Below are 19,036 nucleotides of genomic sequence, written 5' to 3' on the forward strand. Positions count from 1 at the left end.
TCTACAAGGACAATAGCGAACGTACAATTTTCGCACGGTACAAATCAAAACAGTAGAGAAATCGGTGCAGGTTTTCTGTAAGGCGAAAAAGTAAATTGTTAGCGCTCAATACTTCATAGACAAACAGAAAAGGTTACGAAATAAAACATACCAAAGTTTGATGTCTGGCGTGTATAGTGTCTTCAGTAATGATGCTGGTGGTGACTGCACCAAGCACCGCAAAACAAAGGCTTTATATATCAACTAAATTGGCCCCAAAGGCTAGAAGCTAGTTGCATTCTTTACGTGAGAGGCGCGCACTACCACGCCTAATTAAGTGAGTGTGCGTATGCGATGCGTCGCGCCATTATGCGCGCGCAAAAGCGAGAAATGGAGCAATAGCGAGAGGCAAAAAACTAACAACCATTAAATCTATTTTAAAATTGTACCATAATTTATTTACATGCTTCAAACGTTTCCTTTACAACGTAACTTTCTACCTTTTAAAATTGTCGTGATATCCGGTAAAATTTTTTGTCGTTTCTGCAAGAAAATCATTGTACTATCACCTCTGTGTGCAATATAAAATATTTTAACAGCCGGGTCAACGTGCAACGACGAGCAGTGGGCTTGCACCAGTGGCTACTGCATCCCGTCCAACTTTCACTGCGACCGCACCAGTGACTGTCCTGACGGTAGCGACGAAGCCGGCTGCCGTAAGTGTTGTTCAAAGCCTGTAAGGCAGTGGGCTGCAGATTCATTTTTAGTGGCCCGGGTTACTTTTGAATAGTTTAGTTTTATCATGTTCTCAATATAATTAGACTCTACCCATGGATTAAAAAAAAATATTCTAAGGGATGTATAACTGTACGTCTTGACGATCGCGCGCTGGACATACATTTTTGTGTTACACTTTTTAAAAAAAATTATAAATATCTATATTTGTCACAGAATTAATATAGCTTTAATAAATTTTCGTACAGTTTAAAATTTTCTCCAAAGGTATTTTGGCATTGCATAACGACAAAATTTCATTGTACTTTATGTTTATTAAACAAATACGCCGCTTGCGTGTAAAATAAATCTGCGGGCCGCATTACAACCGTTATCAGGCTTGCTAACTTCGCTAAGCCTTTCCGAAGACACTTGCTGTATTATAATGGGTGCCGTCATCGTTGGTCGGTAGGACTCCAGAAGAGCTTGATCACAAAGTACACACTGGCTATGAATACGTCTCAGTCCTTATAAAGTTATTGCGATTTTTATTTAAATGATTTCGTGTTTGCTCAGCTGATCCGAACTGCGACGACCTGACGTGCGACAACGGCGCTTGCTACACGACCGACCAGCAGTGCGATGGAACCTTTGACTGCCGGGATGAATCCGACGAGTTTAACTGCAGTAAGTCACCGAGCTGGCAGAATTTGTTCTCTCGATTCGGCTTTTAACGATTACAACCTTACAACTACAAATACGAAGAGTCCAGGACTCCAACATACTATCTACCACTTAGCCTACACATCATCTAAGTCAGTGATTTTCAGCTAGCATTACGTGAAAGATCGATAGGTGTTCCGCTATAGAAAATTATTATTTTTACAAATATCCCAGGGAACACCGGTCGGAAATCACTGGTGCACTACAAGTTGTACAAAAAAACAGAATCAAACCACGCCTTTTTTACAATAAAGTTTAAAAACGATGATTTCAGGAAACTTATGTATTTAAAAGCCCCCAAATATTTTGAAAAAAATATAATCAAAAATATATGTGGTAACTCTGTAAAAGATTTCGACGACAAATTGATTCAAAACCACACCTTTTCAGCTACAATAAAGTGTCCGTCGGGTCAGTTCACTTGTCTCAACGGACGGTGCGTTCCCGAAAGCTTCGTGTGCGATCGTTGGCAGAATTGCGGGGACGGAAGTGACGAACCGGACGATTGCGGTGAGTGGGGCGCCGTCTAGCGGCAGAAAAATATAGCTGTAAAATTCCAGTGGTTTTACGAATAACCCGGTTTGTGAGTAAAATAACTATGCAAATACTTGGTATGCTTTCTTGACGTCAACAATCCCTAGTTTAAAAATCATATGAAATTAATAAAAATCTTGACCCCGACGTGATTTGAACACGCAACCTTCTGATCTGGAGTCAGACTCGCTACCGTTGGGCCACGGAGTCTTGTTGTTGCATCATAATTATGCTTTGTTGACTTCAACAATCCTTATAGTTTGAAAATCATTTAAAATTAATAAAAAATATTGACCCCGACGTGATTTGAACACGCAACCTTCTGATCTGGAGTCAGACGCGCTACCGTTGCGCCACGGAGTCAGTTATTTCGTAACAATCAAGCTTTTTTGACGTCAAAAATCACTTAAATTAAAATATAAACTAAAAAAATTTTGACCCCGACGTGATTTGAACACGCAACCTTCTGATCTGGAGTCAGACGCGCTACCGTTGCGCCACGGAGTCTTGTTGTTGCGTCATAGTTATGCTTTCTTGACGTCAACAATCCCTAGTTTAAAAATCATAAGAAAATAATAAAAATATTGACCCCGACGTGATTTGAACAAGCAACCTTCTGATCTGGAGTCAGAAGCGCTACCGTTGCGCCACGGAGTCTTGTTGTTGCGTCATAGTTATGCTTTGTTGGCGTCAACAATCCCAAGTTTGAAAATCATATAAAATTAATAAAAATCTTGACCCCGACGTGATTTGAACACGCAACCTTCTGATCTGGAGTCAGACGCGCTACCGTTGCGCCACGGAGTCTTGTTGTTGCGTCATAGTTATGCTTTGTTGACGTCAACAATCCCAAGTTTGAAAATCATATAAAATTAATAAAAATCTTGACCCCGACGTGATTTGAACACGCAACCTTCTGATCTGGAGTCAGACGCGCTACCGTTGCGCCACGGAGTCTCGATGTTGCGTCATAGTTATGCTTTGTTGACGTCAACAATCCCAAGTTTGAAATCATATAAAATTAGTGAAAATCTTGACGCCGACGTGATTTGAACAAGCAACCTTCTGATCTGGAGTCAGACGCGCTACCGTTGCGCCATGGAGTCTTGTTGTTACGTCATAGTTATGCTTTGTTGACGTCAACAATCCCAAGTTTGAAAATCATATAAAATTAATAAAAATCTTGACCCCGACGTGATTTGAACACGCAACCTTCTGATCTGGAGTCAGACGCGCTACCGTTGCGCCACGGAGTCTTGTTGTTGCGTCATAGTTATGCTTTGTTGACCTCAACAATCCCAAGTTTGAAAATCATATAAAATTAGTGAAAATCTTGGCCCCGACGTGATTTGAACACGCAACCTTCTGATCTGGAGTCAGACGCGCTACCGTTGCGCCACGGAGTCTTGTTGTTGCGTCATAGTTATGCTTTGTTGAGTTCAACAATCCTTATAGTTTGAAAATCATTTAAAATTAATAAAAATCTTGACCCCGACGTGATTTGAACACGCAACCTTCTGATCTGGAGTCAGACGCGCTACCGTTGCGCCACGGAGTCTTGTTGTTGCGTCATATTTATGCTTGGTTGAGTTCAACAATCCTTATAGTTTGAAAATCATTTAAAATTAATAAAAATATTGACCCCGACGTGATTTGGACACGCAACTTTCTGATCTGGAGTCAGACGCGCTACTGTTGCGCCACGGAATCTTGTTGGTGCATCATAGTTATGCTTTGTTGACGTGAACAATCCCAAGTTTGAAAATCATATAAAATTAGTAAAAATCTTGACCACGACGTGATTTGAACACGCAACCTTCTGATCTGGAGTCAGACGCGTTACCGTTGCGCCACGGAGTCTTGTTGTTGCGTCATAGTGATGCTTTGTTGACCTCAACAATCCCTAGTTTGAAAATCACATAAAATTAATAAAAATCTTGACCTCGACGTGATTTGAACACGCAAAGATCTGTAGTCAGACGCGCTACCGTTGCGCCACGGAGTCTTGTTGTTACGTCATAATTATGCTTTGTTGACTTCAACAATCCTTATAGTTTGAAAATCATTTAAAATTAATAAAAATCTTGACCCCGACGTGATTTGAACACGCAACTTTCTGATCTGGAGTCAGACGCGCTACCGTTGCGCCACGGAGTCTTGTTGTTGCGTCATAGTTATGCTTTGTTGACGTCAACAATCCCAAGTTTGAAAATCATATAAAATTAATAAGAATATTGACCCCGACGTGATTTGAACACGCAACCTTCTGATCTGGAGTCAGACGCGCTACCGTTGCGCCACGGAGTCTTGTTGTTGCGTCATAGTTATGCTTTGTTGACGTCAACAATCCCAAGTTTGAAAATCATATAAAATTAATAAAAATCTTCACCCCGACGTGCTTTGAACACGCAACCTTCTGATCTGGAGTCAGACGCGCTACCGTTGCGCCACGGAGTCATGTTGTTGCGTCATAGTTATGCTTTGTTGACGTCAACAATTCCAAGTTTGAAAATCATATAAAATTAATAAAAATCTTGACCCCGACGTGATTTGAACACGCAACCTTCTGATCTGGAGTCATACGCGCTACCGTTGCGCCACGGAGTGTTGTTGTTACGTCATAGTTATGCTTTGTTGACGTCAACAATCCCAAGTTTGAAAATCATATAAAATTAGTAAAAATCTTGACCCCGACGCGATTTGAACACGCAACCTTCTGATCTGGAGTCAGACGCGCTACCGTTGCGCCACGGAGTCTTGTTGTTACGTCATAGTTATGCTTTGTTGACGTCAACAATCCCAAGTTTGAAAATCATATAAAATTAATAAAAATCTTGACCCCGACGTGATTTGAACACGCAACCTTCTGATCTGGAGTCAGACGCGCTACCGTTGCGCTAAGGAGTCTTGTTGTTGCGTCATAGTTATGCTTTGTTGACGTCAACAATCCCAAGTTTGAAAATCATATAAAATTAATAAAAATCTTGACCCCGACGTGATTTGAACACGCAACCTTCTGATCTGGAGTCAGACGCGCTACCGTTGCGCCACGGAGTCTTGTTGTTGCGTAATAGTTATGCTTTGTTGACGTCAACAATCCCAAGTTTGAAAATCATATAAAAATCTTGACCCCGACGCGATTTGAACACGCAACCTTCTGATCTGGAGTCAGACGCGCTACCGTTGCGCCACGGAGTCTTGTTGTTACGTCATAATTATACTTTGTTGACTTCAACAATCCTTATAGTTTGAAAATCATTTAAAATTAATAAAAATCTTGACCCCGACGTGATTTGAACACGCAACCTTCTGATTTGGAGTCAGACGCGCTACCGTTGCGCCACGGAGTCTTTTTGTTGCGTCATAGTTATGCTTTGTTGACCTCAACAATCCCAAGTTTGAAAATCATATAAAATTGGTAAAAATCTTGACCCCGACGCGATTTGAACACGCAACATTCTGATCTGGAGTCAGACGCGCTACCGTTGCGCCACGGAGTCTTGTTGTTGCGTCATAATTATGCTTTGTTGACTTCAACAATCCTTATAGTTTGAAAATCATTTAAAATTAATAAATATCTTGACCCCGACGTGATTTGAACACGCAACCTTCTGATCTGGAGTCAGACGCGCTACCGTTGCGCCACGGAGTCATGTTGTTGCGTCATAGTTATGCTTTGTTGACGTCAACAATACCAAGTGTGAAAATCATTTAAAATTAATCAAAATCTTGACCCCGACGTGATTTGAACACGCAACCTTCTGATCTGGAGTCATACGCGCTACCGTTGCGCCACGGAGTGTTGTTGTTACGTCATAGTTATGCTTTGTTGACGTCAACAATCCCAAGTTTGAAAATCATATAAAATTAGTAAAAATCTTGACCCCAACGCGATTTGAACACGCAACCTTCTGATCTGGAGTCAGACGCGCTACCGTTGCGCCACGGAGTCTTGTTGTTACGTCATAGTTATGCTTTGTTGACGTCAACAATCCCAAGTTTGAAAATCATATAAAATTAATAAAAATCTTGACCCCGACGTGATTTAAACACGCAACCTTCTGATCTGGAGTCAGACGCGCTACCGTTGCGCTAAGGAGTCTTGTTGTTGCGTCATAGTTATGCTTTGTTGACGTCAACAATCCCAAGTTTGAAAATCATATAAAATTAATAAAAATCTTGACCCCGACGTGATTTGAACACGCAACCTTCTGATCTGGAGTCAGACGCGCTACCGTTGCGCCACGGAGTCTCGATGTTGCGTCATAGTTATGCTTTGTTGACCTCAACAATCCCAAGTTTGAAAATCATATAAAATTAGTAAAAATCTTGACCCCGACGCGATTTGAACACGCAACCTTCTGATCTGGAGTCAGACGCGCTACCGTTGCGCCACGGAGTCTTGTTGTTACGTCATAGTTATGCTTTGTTGACGTCAACAATCCCAAGTTTGAAAATCATATAAAATTAATAAAAATCTTGACCCCGACGTGATTTGAACACGCAACCTTCTGATCTGGAGTCAGACGCGCTACCGTTGCGCTAAGGAGTCTTGTTGTTGCGTCATAGTTATGCTTTGTTGACGTCAACAATCCCAAGTTTGAAAATCATATAAAATTAATAAAAATCTTGACCCCGACGTGATTTGAACACGCAACCTTCTGATCTGGAGTCAGACGCGCTACCGTTGCGCCACGGAGTCTTGTTGTTGCGTCATAGTTATGCTTTGTTGACGTCAACAATCCCAAGTTTGAAAATCATATAAAAATCTTGACCCCGACGCGATTTGAACACGCAACCTTCTGATCTGGAGTCAGACGCGCTACCGTTGCGCCACGGAGTCTTGTTGTTACGTCATAATTATACTTTGTTGACTTCAACAATCCTTATAGTTTGAAAATCATTTAAAATTAATAAAAATCTTGACCCCGACGTGATTTGAACACGCAACCTTCTGATTTGGAGTCAGACGCGCTACCGTTGCGCCACGGAGTCTTTTTGTTGCGTCATAGTTATGCTTTGTTGACCTCAACAATCCCAAGTTTGAAAATCATATAAAATTGGTAAAAATCTTGACCCCGACGCGATTTGAACACGCAACATTCTGATCTGGAGTCAGACGCGCTACCGTTGCGCCACGGAGTCTTGTTGTTGCGTCATAATTATGCTTTGTTGACTTCAACAATCCTTATAGTTTGAAAATCATTTAAAATTAATAAATATCTTGACCCCGACGTGATTTGAACATGCAACCTTCTGATCTGGAGTCAGACGCGCTACCGTTGCGCCACGGAGTCTTGTTGTTACGTCATAATTATGCTTTGTTGACTTCAACAATCCTTATAGTTTGAAAATCATTTAAAATTAATAAAAATCTTGACCCCGACGTGCTTTGAACACGCAACCTTCTGATGTGGAGTCAGACGCGCTACCGTTGCGCAACGGAGTCTTGTTGTTGCGTCATAGTTATGCTTTGTTGACGTCAACAATCCCAAGTTTGAAAATCATACAAAATTAGTAAAAATCTTGACCCCGACGCGATTTGAACACGCAACCTTCTGATCTGGAGTCAGACGCGCTACCGTTGCGCAACGGAGTCTTGTTGTTGCGTCATAGTTGTGCTTTGTTGACTTCAACAATCCTTATAGTTTGAAAATCATTAAAAATTAATAAAAATCTTGACCCCGACGTGATTTGAACACGCAACCTTCTGATCTGGAGTCAGACGCGCTACCGTTGCGCCACGGAGTCATGTTGTTGCGTCATAGTTATGCTTTGTTGACGTCAACAATACCAAGTGTGAAAGTCATTTAAAATTAATCAAAATCTTGACCCCGACGTGATTTGAACACGCAACCTTCTGATCTGGAGTCATACGCGCTACCGTTGCGCCACGGAGTGTTGTTGTTACGTCATAGTTATGCTTTGTTGACGTCAACAATCCCAAGTTTGAAAATCATATAAAATTAGTAAAAATCTTGACCCCAACGCGATTTGAACACGCAACCTTCTGATCTGGAGTCAGACGCGCTACCGTTGCGCCACGGAGTCTTGTTGTTACGTCATAGTTATGCTTTGTTGACGTCAACAATCCCAAGTTTGAAAATCATATAAAATTAATAAAAATCTTGACCCCGACGTGATTTAAACACGCAACCTTCTGATCTGGAGTCAGACGCGCTACCGTTGCGCTAAGGAGTCTTGTTGTTGCGTCATAGTTATGCTTTGGTGACGTCAACAATCCCAAGTTTGAAAATCATATAAAATTAATAAAAATCTTGACCCCGACGTGATTTGAACACGCAACCTTCTGATCTGGAGTCAGACGCGCTACCGTTGCGCCACGGAGTCTCGATGTTGCGTCATAGTTATGCTTTGTTGACGTCAACAATCCCAAGTTTAAAAATCATATAAAATTAGTGAAAATCTTGACGCCGACGTGATTTGAACAAGCAACCTTCTGATCTGGAGTCAGACGCGCTACCGTTGCGCCACGGAGTCTTGTTGTTGCGTCATAGTTATGCTTTGTTGGCGTCAACAATCCCAAGTTTGAAAATCATATAAAATTAATAAAAATCTTGACCCCGACGTGATTTGAACACGCAACCTTCTGATCTGGAGTCAGACGCGCTACCGTTGCGCCACGGAGTCTTGTTGTTGCGTCATAGTTATGCTTTGTTGACGTCAACAATCCCAAGTTTGAAAATCATATAAAATTAATAAAAATCTTGACCCCGACGTGATTTGAACACGCAACCTTCTGATCTGGAGTCAGACGCGCTACCGTTGCGCCACGGAGTCTCGATGTTGCGTCATAGTTATGCTTTGTTGACGTCAACAATCCCAAGTTTGAAAATCATATAAAATTAGTGAAAATCTTGACGCCGACGTGATTTGAACAAGCAACCTTCTGATCTGGAGTCAGACGCGCTACCGTTGCGCCATGGAGTCTTGTTGTTGCGTCATAGTTATGCTTTGTTGACGTCAACAATCCCAAGTTTGAAAATCATATAAAATTAATAAAAATCTTGACCCCGACGTGATTTGAACACGCAACCTTCTGATCTGGAGTCAGACGCGCTACCGTTGCGCCACGGAGTCTTGTTGTTGCGTCATAGTTATGCTTTGTTGACCTCAACAATCCCAAGTTTGAAAATCATATAAAATTAGTGAAAATCTTGGCCCCGACGTGATTTGAACACGCAACCTTCTGATCTGGAGTCAGACGCGCTAACGTAGGGCCACGGAGTCTTGTTGTTGCGTCATAGTTATGCTTTGTTGAGTTCAACAATCCTTATAGTTTGAAAATCATTTAAAATTAATAAAAATCTTGACCCCGACGTGATTTGAACACGCAACCTTCTGATCTGGAGTCAGACGCGCTACCGTTGCGCCACGGAGTCTTGTTGTTGCGTCATAATTATGCTTTGTTGAGTTCAACAATCCTTATAGTTTGAAAATCATTTAAAATTAATAAAAATATTGACCCCGACGTGATTTGGACACGCAACTTTCTGATCTGGAGTCAGACGCGCTACCGTTGCGCCACGGAATCTTGTTGGTGCATCATAGTTATGCTTTGTTGACGTGAACAATCCCAAGTTTGAAAATCATATAAAATTAGTAAAAATCTTGACCACGACGTGATTTGAACACGCAACCTTCTGATCTGGAGTCAGACGCGTTACCGTTGCGCCACGGAGTCTTGTTGTTGCGTCATAGTGATGCTTTGTTGACCTCAACAATCCCTAGTTTGAAAATCACATAAAATTAATAAAAATCTTGACCTCGACGTGATTTGAACACGCAAAGATCTGTAGTCAGACGCGCTACCGTTGCGCCACGGAGTCTTGTTGTTACGTCATAATTATGCTTTGTTGACTTCAACAATCCTTATAGTTTGAAAATCATTTAAAATTAATAAAAATCTTGACCCCGACGTGATTTGAACACGCAACTTTCTGATCTGGAGTCAGACGCGCTACCGTTGCGCCACGGAGTCTTGTTGTTGCGTCATAGTTATGCTTTGTTGACGTCAACAATCCCAAGTTTGAAAATCATATAAAATTAATAAGAATATTGACCCCGACGTGATTTGAACACGCAACCTTCTGATCTGGAGTCAGACGCGCTACCGTTGCGCCACGGAGTCTTGTTGTTGCGTCATAGTTATGCTTTGTTGACGTCAACAATCCCAAGTTTGAAAATCATATAAAATTAATAAAAATCTTCACCCCGACGTGCTTTGAACACGCAACCTTCTGATCTGGAGTCAGACGCGCTACCGTTGCGCCACGGAGTCATGTTGTTGCGTCATAGTTATGCTTTGTTGACGTCAACAATTCCAAGTTTGAAAATCATATAAAATTAATAAAAATCTTGACCCCGACGTGATTTGAACACGCAACCTTCTGATCTGGAGTCATACGCGCTACCGTTGCGCCACGGAGTGTTGTTGTTACGTCATAGTTATGCTTTGGTGACGTCAACAATCCCAAGTTTGAAAATCAAATAAAATTAATAAAAATCTTGACCCCGACGTGATTTGAACACGCAACCTTCTGATCTGGAGTCATACGCGCTACCGTTGCGCCACGGAGTGTTGTTGTTACGTCATAGTTATGCTTTGTTGACGTCAACAATCCCAAGTTTGAAAATCATATAAAATTAATAAAAATCTTGACCCCGACGTGATTTGAACACGCAACCTTCTGATCTGGAGTCAGACGCGCTACCGTTGCGCTAAGGAGTCTTGTTGTTGCGTCATAGTTATGCTTTGTTGACGTCAACAATCCCAAGTTTGAAAATCATATAAAATTAATAAAAATCTTGACCCCGACGTGATTTGAACACGCAACCTTCTGATCTGGAGTCAGACGCGCTACCGTTGCGCCACGGAGTCTTGTTGTTGCGTCATAGTTATGCTTTGTTGACGTCAACAATCCCAAGTTTGAAAATCATATAAAAATCTTGACCCCGACGCGATTTGAACACGCAACCTTCTGATCTGGAGTCAGACGCGCTACCGTTGCGCCACGGAGTCTTGTTGTTACGTCATAATTATACTTTGTTGACTTCAACAATCCTTATAGTTTGAAAATCATTTAAAATTAATAAAAATCTTGACCCCGACGTGATTTTAACACGCAACCTTCTGATTTGGAGTCAGACGCGCTACCGTTGCGCCACGGAGTCTTTTTGTTGCGTCATAGTTATGCTTTGTTGACCTCAACAATCCCAAGTTTGAAAATCATATAAAATTGGTAAAAATCTTGACCCCGACGCGATTTGAACACGCAACATTCTGATCTGGAGTCAGACGCGCTACCGTTGCGCCACGGAGTCTTGTTGTTGCGTCATAATTATGCTTTGTTGACTTCAACAATCCTTATAGTTTGAAAATCATTTAAAATTAATAAATATCTTGACCCCGACGTGATTTGAACATGCAACCTTCTGATCTGGAGTCAGACGCGCTACCGTTGCGCCACGGAGTCTTGTTGTTACGTCATAATTATGCTTTGTTGACTTCAACAATCCTTTTAGTTTGAAAATCATTTAAAATTAATAAAAATCTTGACCCCGACGTGATTTGAACACGCAACCTTCTGATCTGGAGTCAGACGCGCTACCGTTGCGCAACGGAGTCTTGTTGTTGCGTCATAGTTATGCTTTGTTGACGTCAACAATCCCAAGTTTGAAAATCATACAAAATTAGTAAAAATCTTGACCCCGACGCGATTTGAACACGCAACCTTCTGATCTGGAGTCAGACGCGCTACCGTTGCGCAACGGAGTCTTGTTGTTGCGTCATAGTTGTGCTTTGTTGACTTCAACAATCCTTATAGTTTGAAAATCATTAAAAATTAATAAAAATCTTGACCCCGACGTGATTTGAACACGCAACCTTCTGATCTGGAGTCAGACGCGCTACCGTTGCGCCACGGAGTCATGTTGTTGCGTCATAGTTATGCTTTGTTGACGTCAACAATACCAAGTGTGAAAATCATTTAAAATTAATCAAAATCTTGACCCCGACGTGATTTGAACACGCAACCTTCTGATCTGGAGTCATACGCGCTACCGTTGCGCCACGGAGTGTTGTTGTTACGTCATAGTTATGCTTTGTTGACGTCAACAATCCCAAGTTTGAAAATCATATAAAATTAGTAAAAATCTTGACCCCAACGCGATTTGAACACGCAACCTTCTGATCTGGAGTCAGACGCGCTACCGTTGCGCCACGGAGTCTTGTTGTTACGTCATAGTTATGCTTTGTTGACGTCAACAATCCCAAGTTTGAAAATCATATAAAATTAATAAAAATCTTGACCCCGACGTGATTTAAACACGCAACCTTCTGATCTGGGGTCAGACGCGCTACCGTTGCGCTAAGGAGTCTTGTTGTTGCGTCATAGTTATGCTTTGGTGACGTCAACAATCCCAAGTTTGAAAATCATATAAAATTAATAAAAATCTTGACCCCGACGTGATTTGAACACGCAACCTTCTGATCTGGAGTCAGACGCGCTACCGTTGCGCCACGGAGTCTCGATGTTGCGTCATAGTTATGCTTTGTTGACGTCAACAATCCCAAGTTTGAAAATCATATAAAATTAGTGAAAATCTTGACCCCGACGTGATTTGAACACGCAACCTTCTGATCTGGAGTCAGACGCGCTACCGTTGCGCCACGGAGTCTTGTTGTTGCGTCATTGTTATGCTTTGTTGACGTCAACAATCCCAAGTTTGAAAATCATATAAAATTAGTGAAAATCTTGACGCCGACGTGATTTGAACAAGCAACCTTCTGATCTGGAGTCAGACGCGCTACCGTTGCGCCACGGAGTCTTGTTGTTGCGTCATAGTTATGCTTTGTTGGCGTCAACAATCCCAAGTTTGAAAATCATATAAAATTAATAAAAATCTTGACCCCGACGTGATTTGAACACGCAACCTTCTGATCTGGAGTCAGACGCGCTACCGTTGCGCCACGGAGTCTTGTTGTTGCGTCATAGTTATGCTTTGTTGACGTCAACAATCCCAAGTTTGAAAATCATATAAAATTAATAAAAATCTTGACCCCGACGTGATTTGAACACGCAACCTTCTGATCTGGAGTCAGACGCGCTACCGTTGCGCCACGGAGTCTCGATGTTGCGTCATAGTTATGCTTTGTTGACGTCAACAATCCCAAGTTTGAAAATCATATAAAATTAGTGAAAATCTTGACGCCGACGTGATTTGAACAAGCAACCTTCTGATCTGGAGTCAGACGCGCTACCGTTGCGCCATGGAGTCTTGTTGTTGCGTCATAGTTATGCTTTGTTGACGTCAACAATCCCAAGTTTGAAAATCATATAAAATTAATAAAAATCTTGACCCCGACGTGATTTGAACACGCAACCTTCTGATCTGGAGTCAGACGCGCTACCGTTGCGCCACGGAGTCTTGTTGTTGCGTCATAGTTATGCTTTGTTGACCTCAACAATCCCAAGTTTGAAAATCATATAAAATTAGTGAAAATCTTGGCCCCGACGTGATTTGAACACGCAACCTTCTGATCTGGAGTCAGACGCGCTAACGTAGGGCCACGGAGTCTTGTTGTTGCGTCATAGTTATGCTTTGTTGAGTTCAACAATCCTTATAGTTTGAAAATCATTTAAAATTAATAAAAATCTTGACCCCGACGTGATTTGAACACGCAACCTTCTGATCTGGAGTCAGACGCGCTACCGTTGCGCCACGGAGTCCTGTTGTTGCGTCATAATTATGCTTTGTTGAGTTCAACAATCCTTATAGTTTGAAAATCATTTAAAATTAATAAAAATATTGACCCCGACGTGATTTGGACACGCAACTTTCTGATCTGGAGTCAGACGCGCTACCGTTGCGCCACGGAATCTTGTTGGTGCATCATAGTTATGCTTTGTTGACGTGAACAATCCCAAGTTTGAAAATCATATAAAATTAGTAAAAATCTTGACCACGACGTGATTTGAACACGCAACCTTCTGATCTGGAGTCAGACGCGTTACCGTTGCGCCACGGAGTCTTGTTGTTGCGTCATAGTGATGCTTTGTTGACTTCAACAATCCCTAGTTTGAAAATCACATAAAATTAATAAAAATCTTGACCTCGACGTGATTTGAACACGCAAAGATCTGTAGTCAGACGCGCTACCGTTGCGCCACGGAGTCTTGTTGTTACGTCATAATTATGCTTTGTTGACTTCAACAATCCTTATAGTTTGAAAATCATTTAAAATTAATAAAAATCTTGACCCCGACGTGATTTGAACACGCAACTTTCTGATCTGGAGTCAGACGCGCTACCGTTGCGCCACGGAGTCTTGTTGTTGCGTCATAGTTATGCTTTGTTGACGTCAACAATCCCAAGTTTGAAAATCATATAAAATTAATAAGAATATTGACCCCGACGTGATTTGAACACGCAACCTTCTGATCTGGAGTCAGACGCGCTACCGTTGCGCCACGGAGTCTTGTTGTTGCGTCATAGTTATGCTTTGTTGACGTCAACAATCCCAAGTTTGAAAATCATATAAAATTAATAAAAATCTTCACCCCGACGTGCTTTGAACACGCAACCTTCTGATCTGGAGTCAGACGCGCTACCGTTGCGCCACGGAGTCATGTTGTTGCGTCATAGTTATGCTTTGTTGACGTCAACAATTCCAAGTTTGAAAATCATATAAAATTAATAAAAATCTTGACCCCGACGTGATTTGAACACGCAACCTTCTGATCTGGAGTCATACGCGCTACCGTTGCGCCACGGAGTGTTGTTGTTACGTCATAGTTATGCTTTGGTGACGTCAACAATCCCAAGTTTGAAAATCATATAAAATTAATAAAAATCTTGACCCCGACGTGATTTGAACACGCAACCTTCTGATCTGGAGTCATACGCGCTACCGTTGCGCCACGGAGTGTTGTTGTTACGTCATAGTTATGCTTTGTTGACGTCAACAATCCCAAGTTTGAAAATCATATAAAATTAATAAAAATCTTGACCCCGACGTGATTTGAACACGCAACCTTCTGATCTGGAGTCAGACGCGCTACCGTTGCGCTAAGGAGTCTTGTTGTTGCGTCATAGTTATGCTTTGTTGACGTCAACAATCCCAAGTTTGAAAATCATATAAAATTAATAAAAATCTTGACCCCGACGTGATTTGAACACGCAACCTTCTGATCTGGAGTCAGACGCGCTACCGTTGCGCCACGGAGTCTTGTTGTTGCGTCATAGTTATGCTTTGTTGACGTCAACAATCCCAAGTTTGAAAATCATATAAAAATCTTGACCCCGACGCGATTTGAACACGCAACCTTCTGATCTGGAGTCAGACGCGCTACCGTTGCGCCACGGAGTCTTGTTGTTACGTCATAATTATACTTTGTTGACTTCAACAATCCTTATAGTTTGAAAATCATTTAAAATTAATAAAAATCTTGACCCCGACGTGATTTGAACACGCAACCTTCTGATTTGGAGTCAGACGCGCTACCGTTGCGCCACGGAGTCTTTTTGTTGCGTCATAGTTATGCTTTGTTGACCTCAACAATCCCAAGTTTGAAAATCATATAAAATTGGTAAAAATCTTGACCCCGACGCGATTTGAACACGCAACATTCTGATCTGGAGTCAGACGCGCTACCGTTGCGCCACGGAGTCTTGTTGTTGCGTCATAATTATGCTTTGTTGACTTCAACAATCCTTATAGTTTGAAAATCATTTAAAATTAATAAATATCTTGACCCCGACGTGATTTGAACATGCAACCTTCTGATCTGGAGTCAGACGCGCTACCGTTGCGCCACGGAGTCTTGTTGTTACGTCATAATTATGCTTTGTTGACTTCAACAATCCTTTTAGTTTGAAAATCATTTAAAATTAATAAAAATCTTGACCCCGACGTGATTTGAACACGCAACCTTCTGATCTGGAGTCAGACGCGCTACCGTTGCGCAACGGAGTCTTGTTGTTGCGTCATAGTTATGCTTTGTTGACGTCAACAATCCCAAGTTTGAAAATCATACAAAATTAGTAAAAATCTTGACCCCGACGCGATTTGAACACGCAACCTTCTGATCTGGAGTCAGACGCGCTACCGTTGCGCAACGGAGTCTTGTTGTTGCGTCATAGTTGTGCTTTGTTGACTTCAACAATCCTTATAGTTTGAAAATCATTAAAAATTAATAAAAATCTTGACCCCGACGTGATTTGAACACGCAACCTTCTGATCTGGAGTCAGACGCGCTACCGTTGCGCCACGGAGTCATGTTGTTGCGTCATAGTTATGCTTTGTTGACGTCAACAATACCAAGTGTGAAAATCATTTAAAATTAATCAAAATCGTGACCCCGACGTGATTTGAACACGCAACCTTCTGATCTGGAGTCATACGCGCTACCGTTGCGCCACGGAGTGTTGTTGTTACGTCATAGTTATGCTTTGTTGACGTCAACAATCCCAAGTTTGAAAATCATATAAAATTAGTAAAAATCTTGACCCCAACGCGATTTGAACACGCAACCTTCTGATCTGGAGTCAGACGCGCTACCGTTGCGCCACGGAGTCTTGTTGTTACGTCATAGTTATGCTTTGTTGACGTCAACAATCCCAAGTTTGAAAATCATATAAAATTAATAAAAATCTTGACCCCGACGTGATTTAAACACGCAACCTTCTGATCTGGAGTCAGACGCGCTACCGTTGCGCTAAGGAGTCTTGTTGTTGCGTCATAGTTATGCTTTGGTGACGTCAACAATCCCAAGTTTGAAAATCATATAAAATTAATAAAAATCTTGACCCCGACGTGATTTGAACACGCAACCTTCTGATCTGGAGTCAGACGCGCTACCGTTGCGCCACGGAGTCTCGATGTTGCGTCATAGTTATGCTTTGTTGACGTCAACAATCCCAAGTTTGAAAATCATATAAAATTAGTGAAAATCTTGACCCCGACGTGATTTGAACACGCAACCTTCTGATCTGGAGTCAGACGCGCTACCGTTGCGCCACGGAGTCTTGTTGTTGCGTCATTGTTATGCTTTGTTGACGTCAACAATCCCAAGTTTGAAAATCATATAAAATTAGTGAAAATCTTGACCCCGACGTGATTTGAACACGCAACCTTCTGATCTGGAGTCAGACGCGCTACCGTTGCGCCACGGAGTCTTGTTGTTGCATCACAGTTGTGGTTTGTTGACGTGAACAATCCCAAGTTTGAAAATCATATAAAATTAGTAAAAATCTTGACCCCGACGTGATTTGAACACGCAACCTTCTGATCTGGAGTCAGACGCGCTACCGTTGCGCCACGGAGTCTTGTTGTTGCGTCATAGTGATGCTTTGTTGACCTCAACAATCCCTAGTTTCAAAATCATATAAAATTAATAAAAATCTTGACCCTGACGTGATTTGAACACGCAAAGATCTGGTTCAGACGCGCTACCGTTCCGCCACGGAGTCTTGTTGTTGCGTCATAGTTATGCTTTGTTGACCTCAACAATCCCTAGTTTGAAAATCATTTAAAATTAATAAAAATCTTGACCCCGACGTGATTTGAACACGCAACCTTCTGATCTGGAGTCAGACGCGCTACCGTTGCGCCACGGAGTCTTGTTGTTGCGTCATAGTTATGCTTTGTTGACGTCAACAATCCCAAGTTTGAAAATCATATAAAATTAATAAAAATCTTGACCCCGACGTGATTTGAACACGCAACTTTCTGATCTGGAGTCAGACGCGCTACCGTTGCGCCACGGAGTCTTGTTGTTGCGTCATAGTTATGCTTTGTTGACGTCAACAATCCCAAGTTTGAAAATCATATAAAAATCTTGACCCCGACGCGATTTGAACACGCAAACTTCTGATCTGGAGTCAGACGCGCTACCGTTGCGCCACGGAGTCTTGTTGTTACGTCATAATTATACTTTGTTGACCTCAACAATCCTTATAGTTTGAAAATCATTTAAAATTAATAAAAATCTTGACCCCGACGTGATTTGAACACGCAACCTTCTGATTTGGAGTCAGACGCGCTACCGTTGCGCCACGGAGTCTTGTTGTTACGTCATAATTATACTTTGTTGACTTCAACAATCCTTATAGTTTGAAAATCATTTAAAATTAATAAAAATCTTGACCCCGACGTGATTTGAACACGCAACCTTCTGATCTGGAGTCAGACGCGCTACCGTTGCGCCACGGAGTCTTGTTGTTGCGTCATAGTTATGCTTTGTTGACGTCAACAATCCCAAGTTTGAAAATCATATAAAATTAATAAAAATCTTGACCCCGACGTGATTTGAACACGCAACCTTCTGATCTGGAGTCAAACGCGCTACCGTTGCGCCACGGAGTCTCGATGTTGCGTCATAGTTATGCTTTGTTGACGTCAACAATCCCAAGTTTGAAAATCATATAAAATTAGTGAAAATCTTGACCCCGACGTGATTTGAACACGCAACCTTCTGATCTGGAGTCAGACGCGCTACCGTTGCGCCACGGAGTCTTGTTGTTGCGTCATTGTTATGCTTTGTTGACGTCAACAATCCCAAGTTTGAAAATCATATAAAATTAGTGAAAATCTTGACCCCGACGTGATTTGAACACGCAACCTTCTGATCTGGAGTCAGACGCGCTACCGTTGCGCCACGGAGTCTTGTTGTTGCATCATAGTTGTGGTTTGTTGACGTGAACAATCCCAAGTTTGAAAATCATATAAAATTAGTAAAAATCTTGACCCCGACGTGATTTGAACACGCAACCTTCTGATCTGGAGTCAGACGCGCTACCGTTGCGCCACGGAGTCCTGTTGTTGCGTCACAGTGATGCTTTGTCCTAGTTTCAAAATCATATAAAATTAATAAAAATCTTGACCCTGACGTGATTTGAACACGCAAAGATCTGGAGTCAGACGCGCTACCGTTCCGCCACGGAGTCTTGTTGTTGCGTCATAGTTATGCTTTGTTGACCTCAACAATCCCTAGTTTGAAAATCATATAAAATTAATAAAAATCTTGCCCCGACGTGATTTGAACACGCAACCTTCTGATCT

The 19,036-nt window shown here is 41.8% G+C and overlaps 1 protein-coding gene and 92 non-coding genes across 93 annotated transcripts in view; 1 reads left to right on the forward strand and 92 right to left on the reverse strand.

Moving 5' to 3' along the window:
- The window catches only part of LOC146133736 (low-density lipoprotein receptor-related protein 2-like), a 114,737-nt gene that overhangs the window by 12,631 nt on the left and 83,070 nt on the right, over positions 1-19,036 (forward strand). The window contains exons 4-6 of the mRNA XM_083397838.1: positions 579-704; positions 1,270-1,380; positions 1,807-1,926. Of these exons, the coding sequence (XP_083253964.1) occupies positions 579-704; positions 1,270-1,380; positions 1,807-1,926 (357 nt within the window). The remainder of the gene's footprint in view (positions 1-578; positions 705-1,269; positions 1,381-1,806; positions 1,927-19,036) is intronic.
- Positions 2,242-2,313, reverse strand: Trnaw-cca (transfer RNA tryptophan (anticodon CCA)). Its single transcript has one exon. It is a non-coding gene; the product is annotated as a tRNA-Trp (tRNA).
- On the reverse strand, positions 2,386-2,457 carry Trnaw-cca (transfer RNA tryptophan (anticodon CCA)). Its single transcript has one exon. It is a non-coding gene; the product is annotated as a tRNA-Trp (tRNA).
- Positions 2,536-2,607, reverse strand: Trnaw-cca (transfer RNA tryptophan (anticodon CCA)). Its single transcript has one exon. It is a non-coding gene; the product is annotated as a tRNA-Trp (tRNA).
- On the reverse strand, positions 2,686-2,757 carry Trnaw-cca (transfer RNA tryptophan (anticodon CCA)). The gene has a single exon. It is a non-coding gene; the product is annotated as a tRNA-Trp (tRNA).
- Positions 2,836-2,907, reverse strand: Trnaw-cca (transfer RNA tryptophan (anticodon CCA)). Its single transcript has one exon. It is a non-coding gene; the product is annotated as a tRNA-Trp (tRNA).
- On the reverse strand, positions 3,135-3,206 carry Trnaw-cca (transfer RNA tryptophan (anticodon CCA)). Its single transcript has one exon. It is a non-coding gene; the product is annotated as a tRNA-Trp (tRNA).
- Trnaw-cca (transfer RNA tryptophan (anticodon CCA)) lies at positions 3,285-3,356 on the reverse strand. The gene has a single exon. It is a non-coding gene; the product is annotated as a tRNA-Trp (tRNA).
- On the reverse strand, positions 3,437-3,508 carry Trnaw-cca (transfer RNA tryptophan (anticodon CCA)). Its single transcript has one exon. It is a non-coding gene; the product is annotated as a tRNA-Trp (tRNA).
- Trnaw-cca (transfer RNA tryptophan (anticodon CCA)) lies at positions 3,739-3,810 on the reverse strand. The gene has a single exon. It is a non-coding gene; the product is annotated as a tRNA-Trp (tRNA).
- Positions 4,036-4,107, reverse strand: Trnaw-cca (transfer RNA tryptophan (anticodon CCA)). Its single transcript has one exon. It is a non-coding gene; the product is annotated as a tRNA-Trp (tRNA).
- Positions 4,186-4,257, reverse strand: Trnaw-cca (transfer RNA tryptophan (anticodon CCA)). The gene has a single exon. It is a non-coding gene; the product is annotated as a tRNA-Trp (tRNA).
- On the reverse strand, positions 4,336-4,407 carry Trnaw-cca (transfer RNA tryptophan (anticodon CCA)). The gene has a single exon. It is a non-coding gene; the product is annotated as a tRNA-Trp (tRNA).
- On the reverse strand, positions 4,636-4,707 carry Trnaw-cca (transfer RNA tryptophan (anticodon CCA)). Its single transcript has one exon. It is a non-coding gene; the product is annotated as a tRNA-Trp (tRNA).
- Trnaw-cca (transfer RNA tryptophan (anticodon CCA)) lies at positions 4,786-4,857 on the reverse strand. The gene has a single exon. It is a non-coding gene; the product is annotated as a tRNA-Trp (tRNA).
- Positions 4,936-5,007, reverse strand: Trnaw-cca (transfer RNA tryptophan (anticodon CCA)). The gene has a single exon. It is a non-coding gene; the product is annotated as a tRNA-Trp (tRNA).
- Trnaw-cca (transfer RNA tryptophan (anticodon CCA)) lies at positions 5,077-5,148 on the reverse strand. Its single transcript has one exon. It is a non-coding gene; the product is annotated as a tRNA-Trp (tRNA).
- On the reverse strand, positions 5,229-5,300 carry Trnaw-cca (transfer RNA tryptophan (anticodon CCA)). Its single transcript has one exon. It is a non-coding gene; the product is annotated as a tRNA-Trp (tRNA).
- On the reverse strand, positions 5,379-5,450 carry Trnaw-cca (transfer RNA tryptophan (anticodon CCA)). The gene has a single exon. It is a non-coding gene; the product is annotated as a tRNA-Trp (tRNA).
- Positions 5,531-5,602, reverse strand: Trnaw-cca (transfer RNA tryptophan (anticodon CCA)). Its single transcript has one exon. It is a non-coding gene; the product is annotated as a tRNA-Trp (tRNA).
- On the reverse strand, positions 5,831-5,902 carry Trnaw-cca (transfer RNA tryptophan (anticodon CCA)). Its single transcript has one exon. It is a non-coding gene; the product is annotated as a tRNA-Trp (tRNA).
- Positions 5,981-6,052, reverse strand: Trnaw-cca (transfer RNA tryptophan (anticodon CCA)). The gene has a single exon. It is a non-coding gene; the product is annotated as a tRNA-Trp (tRNA).
- On the reverse strand, positions 6,131-6,202 carry Trnaw-cca (transfer RNA tryptophan (anticodon CCA)). Its single transcript has one exon. It is a non-coding gene; the product is annotated as a tRNA-Trp (tRNA).
- On the reverse strand, positions 6,281-6,352 carry Trnaw-cca (transfer RNA tryptophan (anticodon CCA)). The gene has a single exon. It is a non-coding gene; the product is annotated as a tRNA-Trp (tRNA).
- Trnaw-cca (transfer RNA tryptophan (anticodon CCA)) lies at positions 6,431-6,502 on the reverse strand. The gene has a single exon. It is a non-coding gene; the product is annotated as a tRNA-Trp (tRNA).
- Positions 6,581-6,652, reverse strand: Trnaw-cca (transfer RNA tryptophan (anticodon CCA)). Its single transcript has one exon. It is a non-coding gene; the product is annotated as a tRNA-Trp (tRNA).
- Positions 6,722-6,793, reverse strand: Trnaw-cca (transfer RNA tryptophan (anticodon CCA)). The gene has a single exon. It is a non-coding gene; the product is annotated as a tRNA-Trp (tRNA).
- Trnaw-cca (transfer RNA tryptophan (anticodon CCA)) lies at positions 6,874-6,945 on the reverse strand. The gene has a single exon. It is a non-coding gene; the product is annotated as a tRNA-Trp (tRNA).
- Trnaw-cca (transfer RNA tryptophan (anticodon CCA)) lies at positions 7,024-7,095 on the reverse strand. The gene has a single exon. It is a non-coding gene; the product is annotated as a tRNA-Trp (tRNA).
- Positions 7,176-7,247, reverse strand: Trnaw-cca (transfer RNA tryptophan (anticodon CCA)). The gene has a single exon. It is a non-coding gene; the product is annotated as a tRNA-Trp (tRNA).
- Positions 7,328-7,399, reverse strand: Trnaw-cca (transfer RNA tryptophan (anticodon CCA)). The gene has a single exon. It is a non-coding gene; the product is annotated as a tRNA-Trp (tRNA).
- Positions 7,478-7,549, reverse strand: Trnaw-cca (transfer RNA tryptophan (anticodon CCA)). Its single transcript has one exon. It is a non-coding gene; the product is annotated as a tRNA-Trp (tRNA).
- On the reverse strand, positions 7,630-7,701 carry Trnaw-cca (transfer RNA tryptophan (anticodon CCA)). The gene has a single exon. It is a non-coding gene; the product is annotated as a tRNA-Trp (tRNA).
- On the reverse strand, positions 7,930-8,001 carry Trnaw-cca (transfer RNA tryptophan (anticodon CCA)). Its single transcript has one exon. It is a non-coding gene; the product is annotated as a tRNA-Trp (tRNA).
- Positions 8,080-8,151, reverse strand: Trnaw-cca (transfer RNA tryptophan (anticodon CCA)). Its single transcript has one exon. It is a non-coding gene; the product is annotated as a tRNA-Trp (tRNA).
- Positions 8,230-8,301, reverse strand: Trnaw-cca (transfer RNA tryptophan (anticodon CCA)). The gene has a single exon. It is a non-coding gene; the product is annotated as a tRNA-Trp (tRNA).
- On the reverse strand, positions 8,380-8,451 carry Trnaw-cca (transfer RNA tryptophan (anticodon CCA)). Its single transcript has one exon. It is a non-coding gene; the product is annotated as a tRNA-Trp (tRNA).
- Positions 8,530-8,601, reverse strand: Trnaw-cca (transfer RNA tryptophan (anticodon CCA)). The gene has a single exon. It is a non-coding gene; the product is annotated as a tRNA-Trp (tRNA).
- Positions 8,680-8,751, reverse strand: Trnaw-cca (transfer RNA tryptophan (anticodon CCA)). The gene has a single exon. It is a non-coding gene; the product is annotated as a tRNA-Trp (tRNA).
- Trnaw-cca (transfer RNA tryptophan (anticodon CCA)) lies at positions 8,980-9,051 on the reverse strand. The gene has a single exon. It is a non-coding gene; the product is annotated as a tRNA-Trp (tRNA).
- On the reverse strand, positions 9,282-9,353 carry Trnaw-cca (transfer RNA tryptophan (anticodon CCA)). The gene has a single exon. It is a non-coding gene; the product is annotated as a tRNA-Trp (tRNA).
- Positions 9,434-9,505, reverse strand: Trnaw-cca (transfer RNA tryptophan (anticodon CCA)). Its single transcript has one exon. It is a non-coding gene; the product is annotated as a tRNA-Trp (tRNA).
- Positions 9,584-9,655, reverse strand: Trnaw-cca (transfer RNA tryptophan (anticodon CCA)). The gene has a single exon. It is a non-coding gene; the product is annotated as a tRNA-Trp (tRNA).
- On the reverse strand, positions 9,881-9,952 carry Trnaw-cca (transfer RNA tryptophan (anticodon CCA)). Its single transcript has one exon. It is a non-coding gene; the product is annotated as a tRNA-Trp (tRNA).
- Positions 10,031-10,102, reverse strand: Trnaw-cca (transfer RNA tryptophan (anticodon CCA)). Its single transcript has one exon. It is a non-coding gene; the product is annotated as a tRNA-Trp (tRNA).
- Positions 10,181-10,252, reverse strand: Trnaw-cca (transfer RNA tryptophan (anticodon CCA)). The gene has a single exon. It is a non-coding gene; the product is annotated as a tRNA-Trp (tRNA).
- On the reverse strand, positions 10,631-10,702 carry Trnaw-cca (transfer RNA tryptophan (anticodon CCA)). Its single transcript has one exon. It is a non-coding gene; the product is annotated as a tRNA-Trp (tRNA).
- Positions 10,781-10,852, reverse strand: Trnaw-cca (transfer RNA tryptophan (anticodon CCA)). Its single transcript has one exon. It is a non-coding gene; the product is annotated as a tRNA-Trp (tRNA).
- Positions 10,922-10,993, reverse strand: Trnaw-cca (transfer RNA tryptophan (anticodon CCA)). The gene has a single exon. It is a non-coding gene; the product is annotated as a tRNA-Trp (tRNA).
- On the reverse strand, positions 11,074-11,145 carry Trnaw-cca (transfer RNA tryptophan (anticodon CCA)). The gene has a single exon. It is a non-coding gene; the product is annotated as a tRNA-Trp (tRNA).
- Trnaw-cca (transfer RNA tryptophan (anticodon CCA)) lies at positions 11,224-11,295 on the reverse strand. Its single transcript has one exon. It is a non-coding gene; the product is annotated as a tRNA-Trp (tRNA).
- Positions 11,376-11,447, reverse strand: Trnaw-cca (transfer RNA tryptophan (anticodon CCA)). The gene has a single exon. It is a non-coding gene; the product is annotated as a tRNA-Trp (tRNA).
- Trnaw-cca (transfer RNA tryptophan (anticodon CCA)) lies at positions 11,528-11,599 on the reverse strand. Its single transcript has one exon. It is a non-coding gene; the product is annotated as a tRNA-Trp (tRNA).
- Positions 11,678-11,749, reverse strand: Trnaw-cca (transfer RNA tryptophan (anticodon CCA)). Its single transcript has one exon. It is a non-coding gene; the product is annotated as a tRNA-Trp (tRNA).
- Positions 11,830-11,901, reverse strand: Trnaw-cca (transfer RNA tryptophan (anticodon CCA)). The gene has a single exon. It is a non-coding gene; the product is annotated as a tRNA-Trp (tRNA).
- Positions 12,130-12,201, reverse strand: Trnaw-cca (transfer RNA tryptophan (anticodon CCA)). Its single transcript has one exon. It is a non-coding gene; the product is annotated as a tRNA-Trp (tRNA).
- On the reverse strand, positions 12,430-12,501 carry Trnaw-cca (transfer RNA tryptophan (anticodon CCA)). The gene has a single exon. It is a non-coding gene; the product is annotated as a tRNA-Trp (tRNA).
- On the reverse strand, positions 12,580-12,651 carry Trnaw-cca (transfer RNA tryptophan (anticodon CCA)). The gene has a single exon. It is a non-coding gene; the product is annotated as a tRNA-Trp (tRNA).
- On the reverse strand, positions 12,730-12,801 carry Trnaw-cca (transfer RNA tryptophan (anticodon CCA)). The gene has a single exon. It is a non-coding gene; the product is annotated as a tRNA-Trp (tRNA).
- On the reverse strand, positions 12,880-12,951 carry Trnaw-cca (transfer RNA tryptophan (anticodon CCA)). The gene has a single exon. It is a non-coding gene; the product is annotated as a tRNA-Trp (tRNA).
- On the reverse strand, positions 13,030-13,101 carry Trnaw-cca (transfer RNA tryptophan (anticodon CCA)). Its single transcript has one exon. It is a non-coding gene; the product is annotated as a tRNA-Trp (tRNA).
- Trnaw-cca (transfer RNA tryptophan (anticodon CCA)) lies at positions 13,330-13,401 on the reverse strand. The gene has a single exon. It is a non-coding gene; the product is annotated as a tRNA-Trp (tRNA).
- Trnaw-cca (transfer RNA tryptophan (anticodon CCA)) lies at positions 13,632-13,703 on the reverse strand. The gene has a single exon. It is a non-coding gene; the product is annotated as a tRNA-Trp (tRNA).
- Positions 13,784-13,855, reverse strand: Trnaw-cca (transfer RNA tryptophan (anticodon CCA)). Its single transcript has one exon. It is a non-coding gene; the product is annotated as a tRNA-Trp (tRNA).
- On the reverse strand, positions 13,934-14,005 carry Trnaw-cca (transfer RNA tryptophan (anticodon CCA)). Its single transcript has one exon. It is a non-coding gene; the product is annotated as a tRNA-Trp (tRNA).
- Positions 14,231-14,302, reverse strand: Trnaw-cca (transfer RNA tryptophan (anticodon CCA)). The gene has a single exon. It is a non-coding gene; the product is annotated as a tRNA-Trp (tRNA).
- Positions 14,381-14,452, reverse strand: Trnaw-cca (transfer RNA tryptophan (anticodon CCA)). The gene has a single exon. It is a non-coding gene; the product is annotated as a tRNA-Trp (tRNA).
- Positions 14,531-14,602, reverse strand: Trnaw-cca (transfer RNA tryptophan (anticodon CCA)). Its single transcript has one exon. It is a non-coding gene; the product is annotated as a tRNA-Trp (tRNA).
- On the reverse strand, positions 14,981-15,052 carry Trnaw-cca (transfer RNA tryptophan (anticodon CCA)). Its single transcript has one exon. It is a non-coding gene; the product is annotated as a tRNA-Trp (tRNA).
- On the reverse strand, positions 15,131-15,202 carry Trnaw-cca (transfer RNA tryptophan (anticodon CCA)). Its single transcript has one exon. It is a non-coding gene; the product is annotated as a tRNA-Trp (tRNA).
- Trnaw-cca (transfer RNA tryptophan (anticodon CCA)) lies at positions 15,272-15,343 on the reverse strand. Its single transcript has one exon. It is a non-coding gene; the product is annotated as a tRNA-Trp (tRNA).
- Trnaw-cca (transfer RNA tryptophan (anticodon CCA)) lies at positions 15,424-15,495 on the reverse strand. Its single transcript has one exon. It is a non-coding gene; the product is annotated as a tRNA-Trp (tRNA).
- Trnaw-cca (transfer RNA tryptophan (anticodon CCA)) lies at positions 15,574-15,645 on the reverse strand. The gene has a single exon. It is a non-coding gene; the product is annotated as a tRNA-Trp (tRNA).
- On the reverse strand, positions 15,726-15,797 carry Trnaw-cca (transfer RNA tryptophan (anticodon CCA)). Its single transcript has one exon. It is a non-coding gene; the product is annotated as a tRNA-Trp (tRNA).
- Trnaw-cca (transfer RNA tryptophan (anticodon CCA)) lies at positions 15,878-15,949 on the reverse strand. The gene has a single exon. It is a non-coding gene; the product is annotated as a tRNA-Trp (tRNA).
- Positions 16,028-16,099, reverse strand: Trnaw-cca (transfer RNA tryptophan (anticodon CCA)). Its single transcript has one exon. It is a non-coding gene; the product is annotated as a tRNA-Trp (tRNA).
- Trnaw-cca (transfer RNA tryptophan (anticodon CCA)) lies at positions 16,180-16,251 on the reverse strand. The gene has a single exon. It is a non-coding gene; the product is annotated as a tRNA-Trp (tRNA).
- Trnaw-cca (transfer RNA tryptophan (anticodon CCA)) lies at positions 16,480-16,551 on the reverse strand. The gene has a single exon. It is a non-coding gene; the product is annotated as a tRNA-Trp (tRNA).
- On the reverse strand, positions 16,630-16,701 carry Trnaw-cca (transfer RNA tryptophan (anticodon CCA)). Its single transcript has one exon. It is a non-coding gene; the product is annotated as a tRNA-Trp (tRNA).
- Positions 16,780-16,851, reverse strand: Trnaw-cca (transfer RNA tryptophan (anticodon CCA)). Its single transcript has one exon. It is a non-coding gene; the product is annotated as a tRNA-Trp (tRNA).
- Positions 16,930-17,001, reverse strand: Trnaw-cca (transfer RNA tryptophan (anticodon CCA)). Its single transcript has one exon. It is a non-coding gene; the product is annotated as a tRNA-Trp (tRNA).
- Trnaw-cca (transfer RNA tryptophan (anticodon CCA)) lies at positions 17,080-17,151 on the reverse strand. Its single transcript has one exon. It is a non-coding gene; the product is annotated as a tRNA-Trp (tRNA).
- On the reverse strand, positions 17,230-17,301 carry Trnaw-cca (transfer RNA tryptophan (anticodon CCA)). The gene has a single exon. It is a non-coding gene; the product is annotated as a tRNA-Trp (tRNA).
- On the reverse strand, positions 17,524-17,595 carry Trnaw-cca (transfer RNA tryptophan (anticodon CCA)). Its single transcript has one exon. It is a non-coding gene; the product is annotated as a tRNA-Trp (tRNA).
- Trnaw-cca (transfer RNA tryptophan (anticodon CCA)) lies at positions 17,674-17,745 on the reverse strand. The gene has a single exon. It is a non-coding gene; the product is annotated as a tRNA-Trp (tRNA).
- Positions 17,815-17,886, reverse strand: Trnaw-cca (transfer RNA tryptophan (anticodon CCA)). Its single transcript has one exon. It is a non-coding gene; the product is annotated as a tRNA-Trp (tRNA).
- Positions 17,967-18,038, reverse strand: Trnaw-cca (transfer RNA tryptophan (anticodon CCA)). The gene has a single exon. It is a non-coding gene; the product is annotated as a tRNA-Trp (tRNA).
- Trnaw-cca (transfer RNA tryptophan (anticodon CCA)) lies at positions 18,119-18,190 on the reverse strand. The gene has a single exon. It is a non-coding gene; the product is annotated as a tRNA-Trp (tRNA).
- Trnaw-cca (transfer RNA tryptophan (anticodon CCA)) lies at positions 18,269-18,340 on the reverse strand. The gene has a single exon. It is a non-coding gene; the product is annotated as a tRNA-Trp (tRNA).
- Positions 18,419-18,490, reverse strand: Trnaw-cca (transfer RNA tryptophan (anticodon CCA)). Its single transcript has one exon. It is a non-coding gene; the product is annotated as a tRNA-Trp (tRNA).
- Positions 18,569-18,640, reverse strand: Trnaw-cca (transfer RNA tryptophan (anticodon CCA)). The gene has a single exon. It is a non-coding gene; the product is annotated as a tRNA-Trp (tRNA).
- Trnaw-cca (transfer RNA tryptophan (anticodon CCA)) lies at positions 18,719-18,790 on the reverse strand. Its single transcript has one exon. It is a non-coding gene; the product is annotated as a tRNA-Trp (tRNA).
- The window catches only part of Trnaw-cca (transfer RNA tryptophan (anticodon CCA)), a 73-nt gene continuing 35 nt past the window's right edge, over positions 18,999-19,036 (reverse strand). Inside the window, exon 1 of the tRNA in view lies at positions 18,999-19,036. This exon is cut by the window's right edge and continues 35 nt beyond it. This is a non-coding gene — a tRNA (tRNA-Trp).

This window comes from Ascidiella aspersa, chromosome 9, assembly GCF_963924565.1.
Source record: "Ascidiella aspersa chromosome 9, kaAscAspe10.2, whole genome shotgun sequence".
NCBI classification, from domain to species: Eukaryota; Metazoa; Chordata; class Ascidiacea; order Phlebobranchia; family Ascidiidae; genus Ascidiella; species Ascidiella aspersa.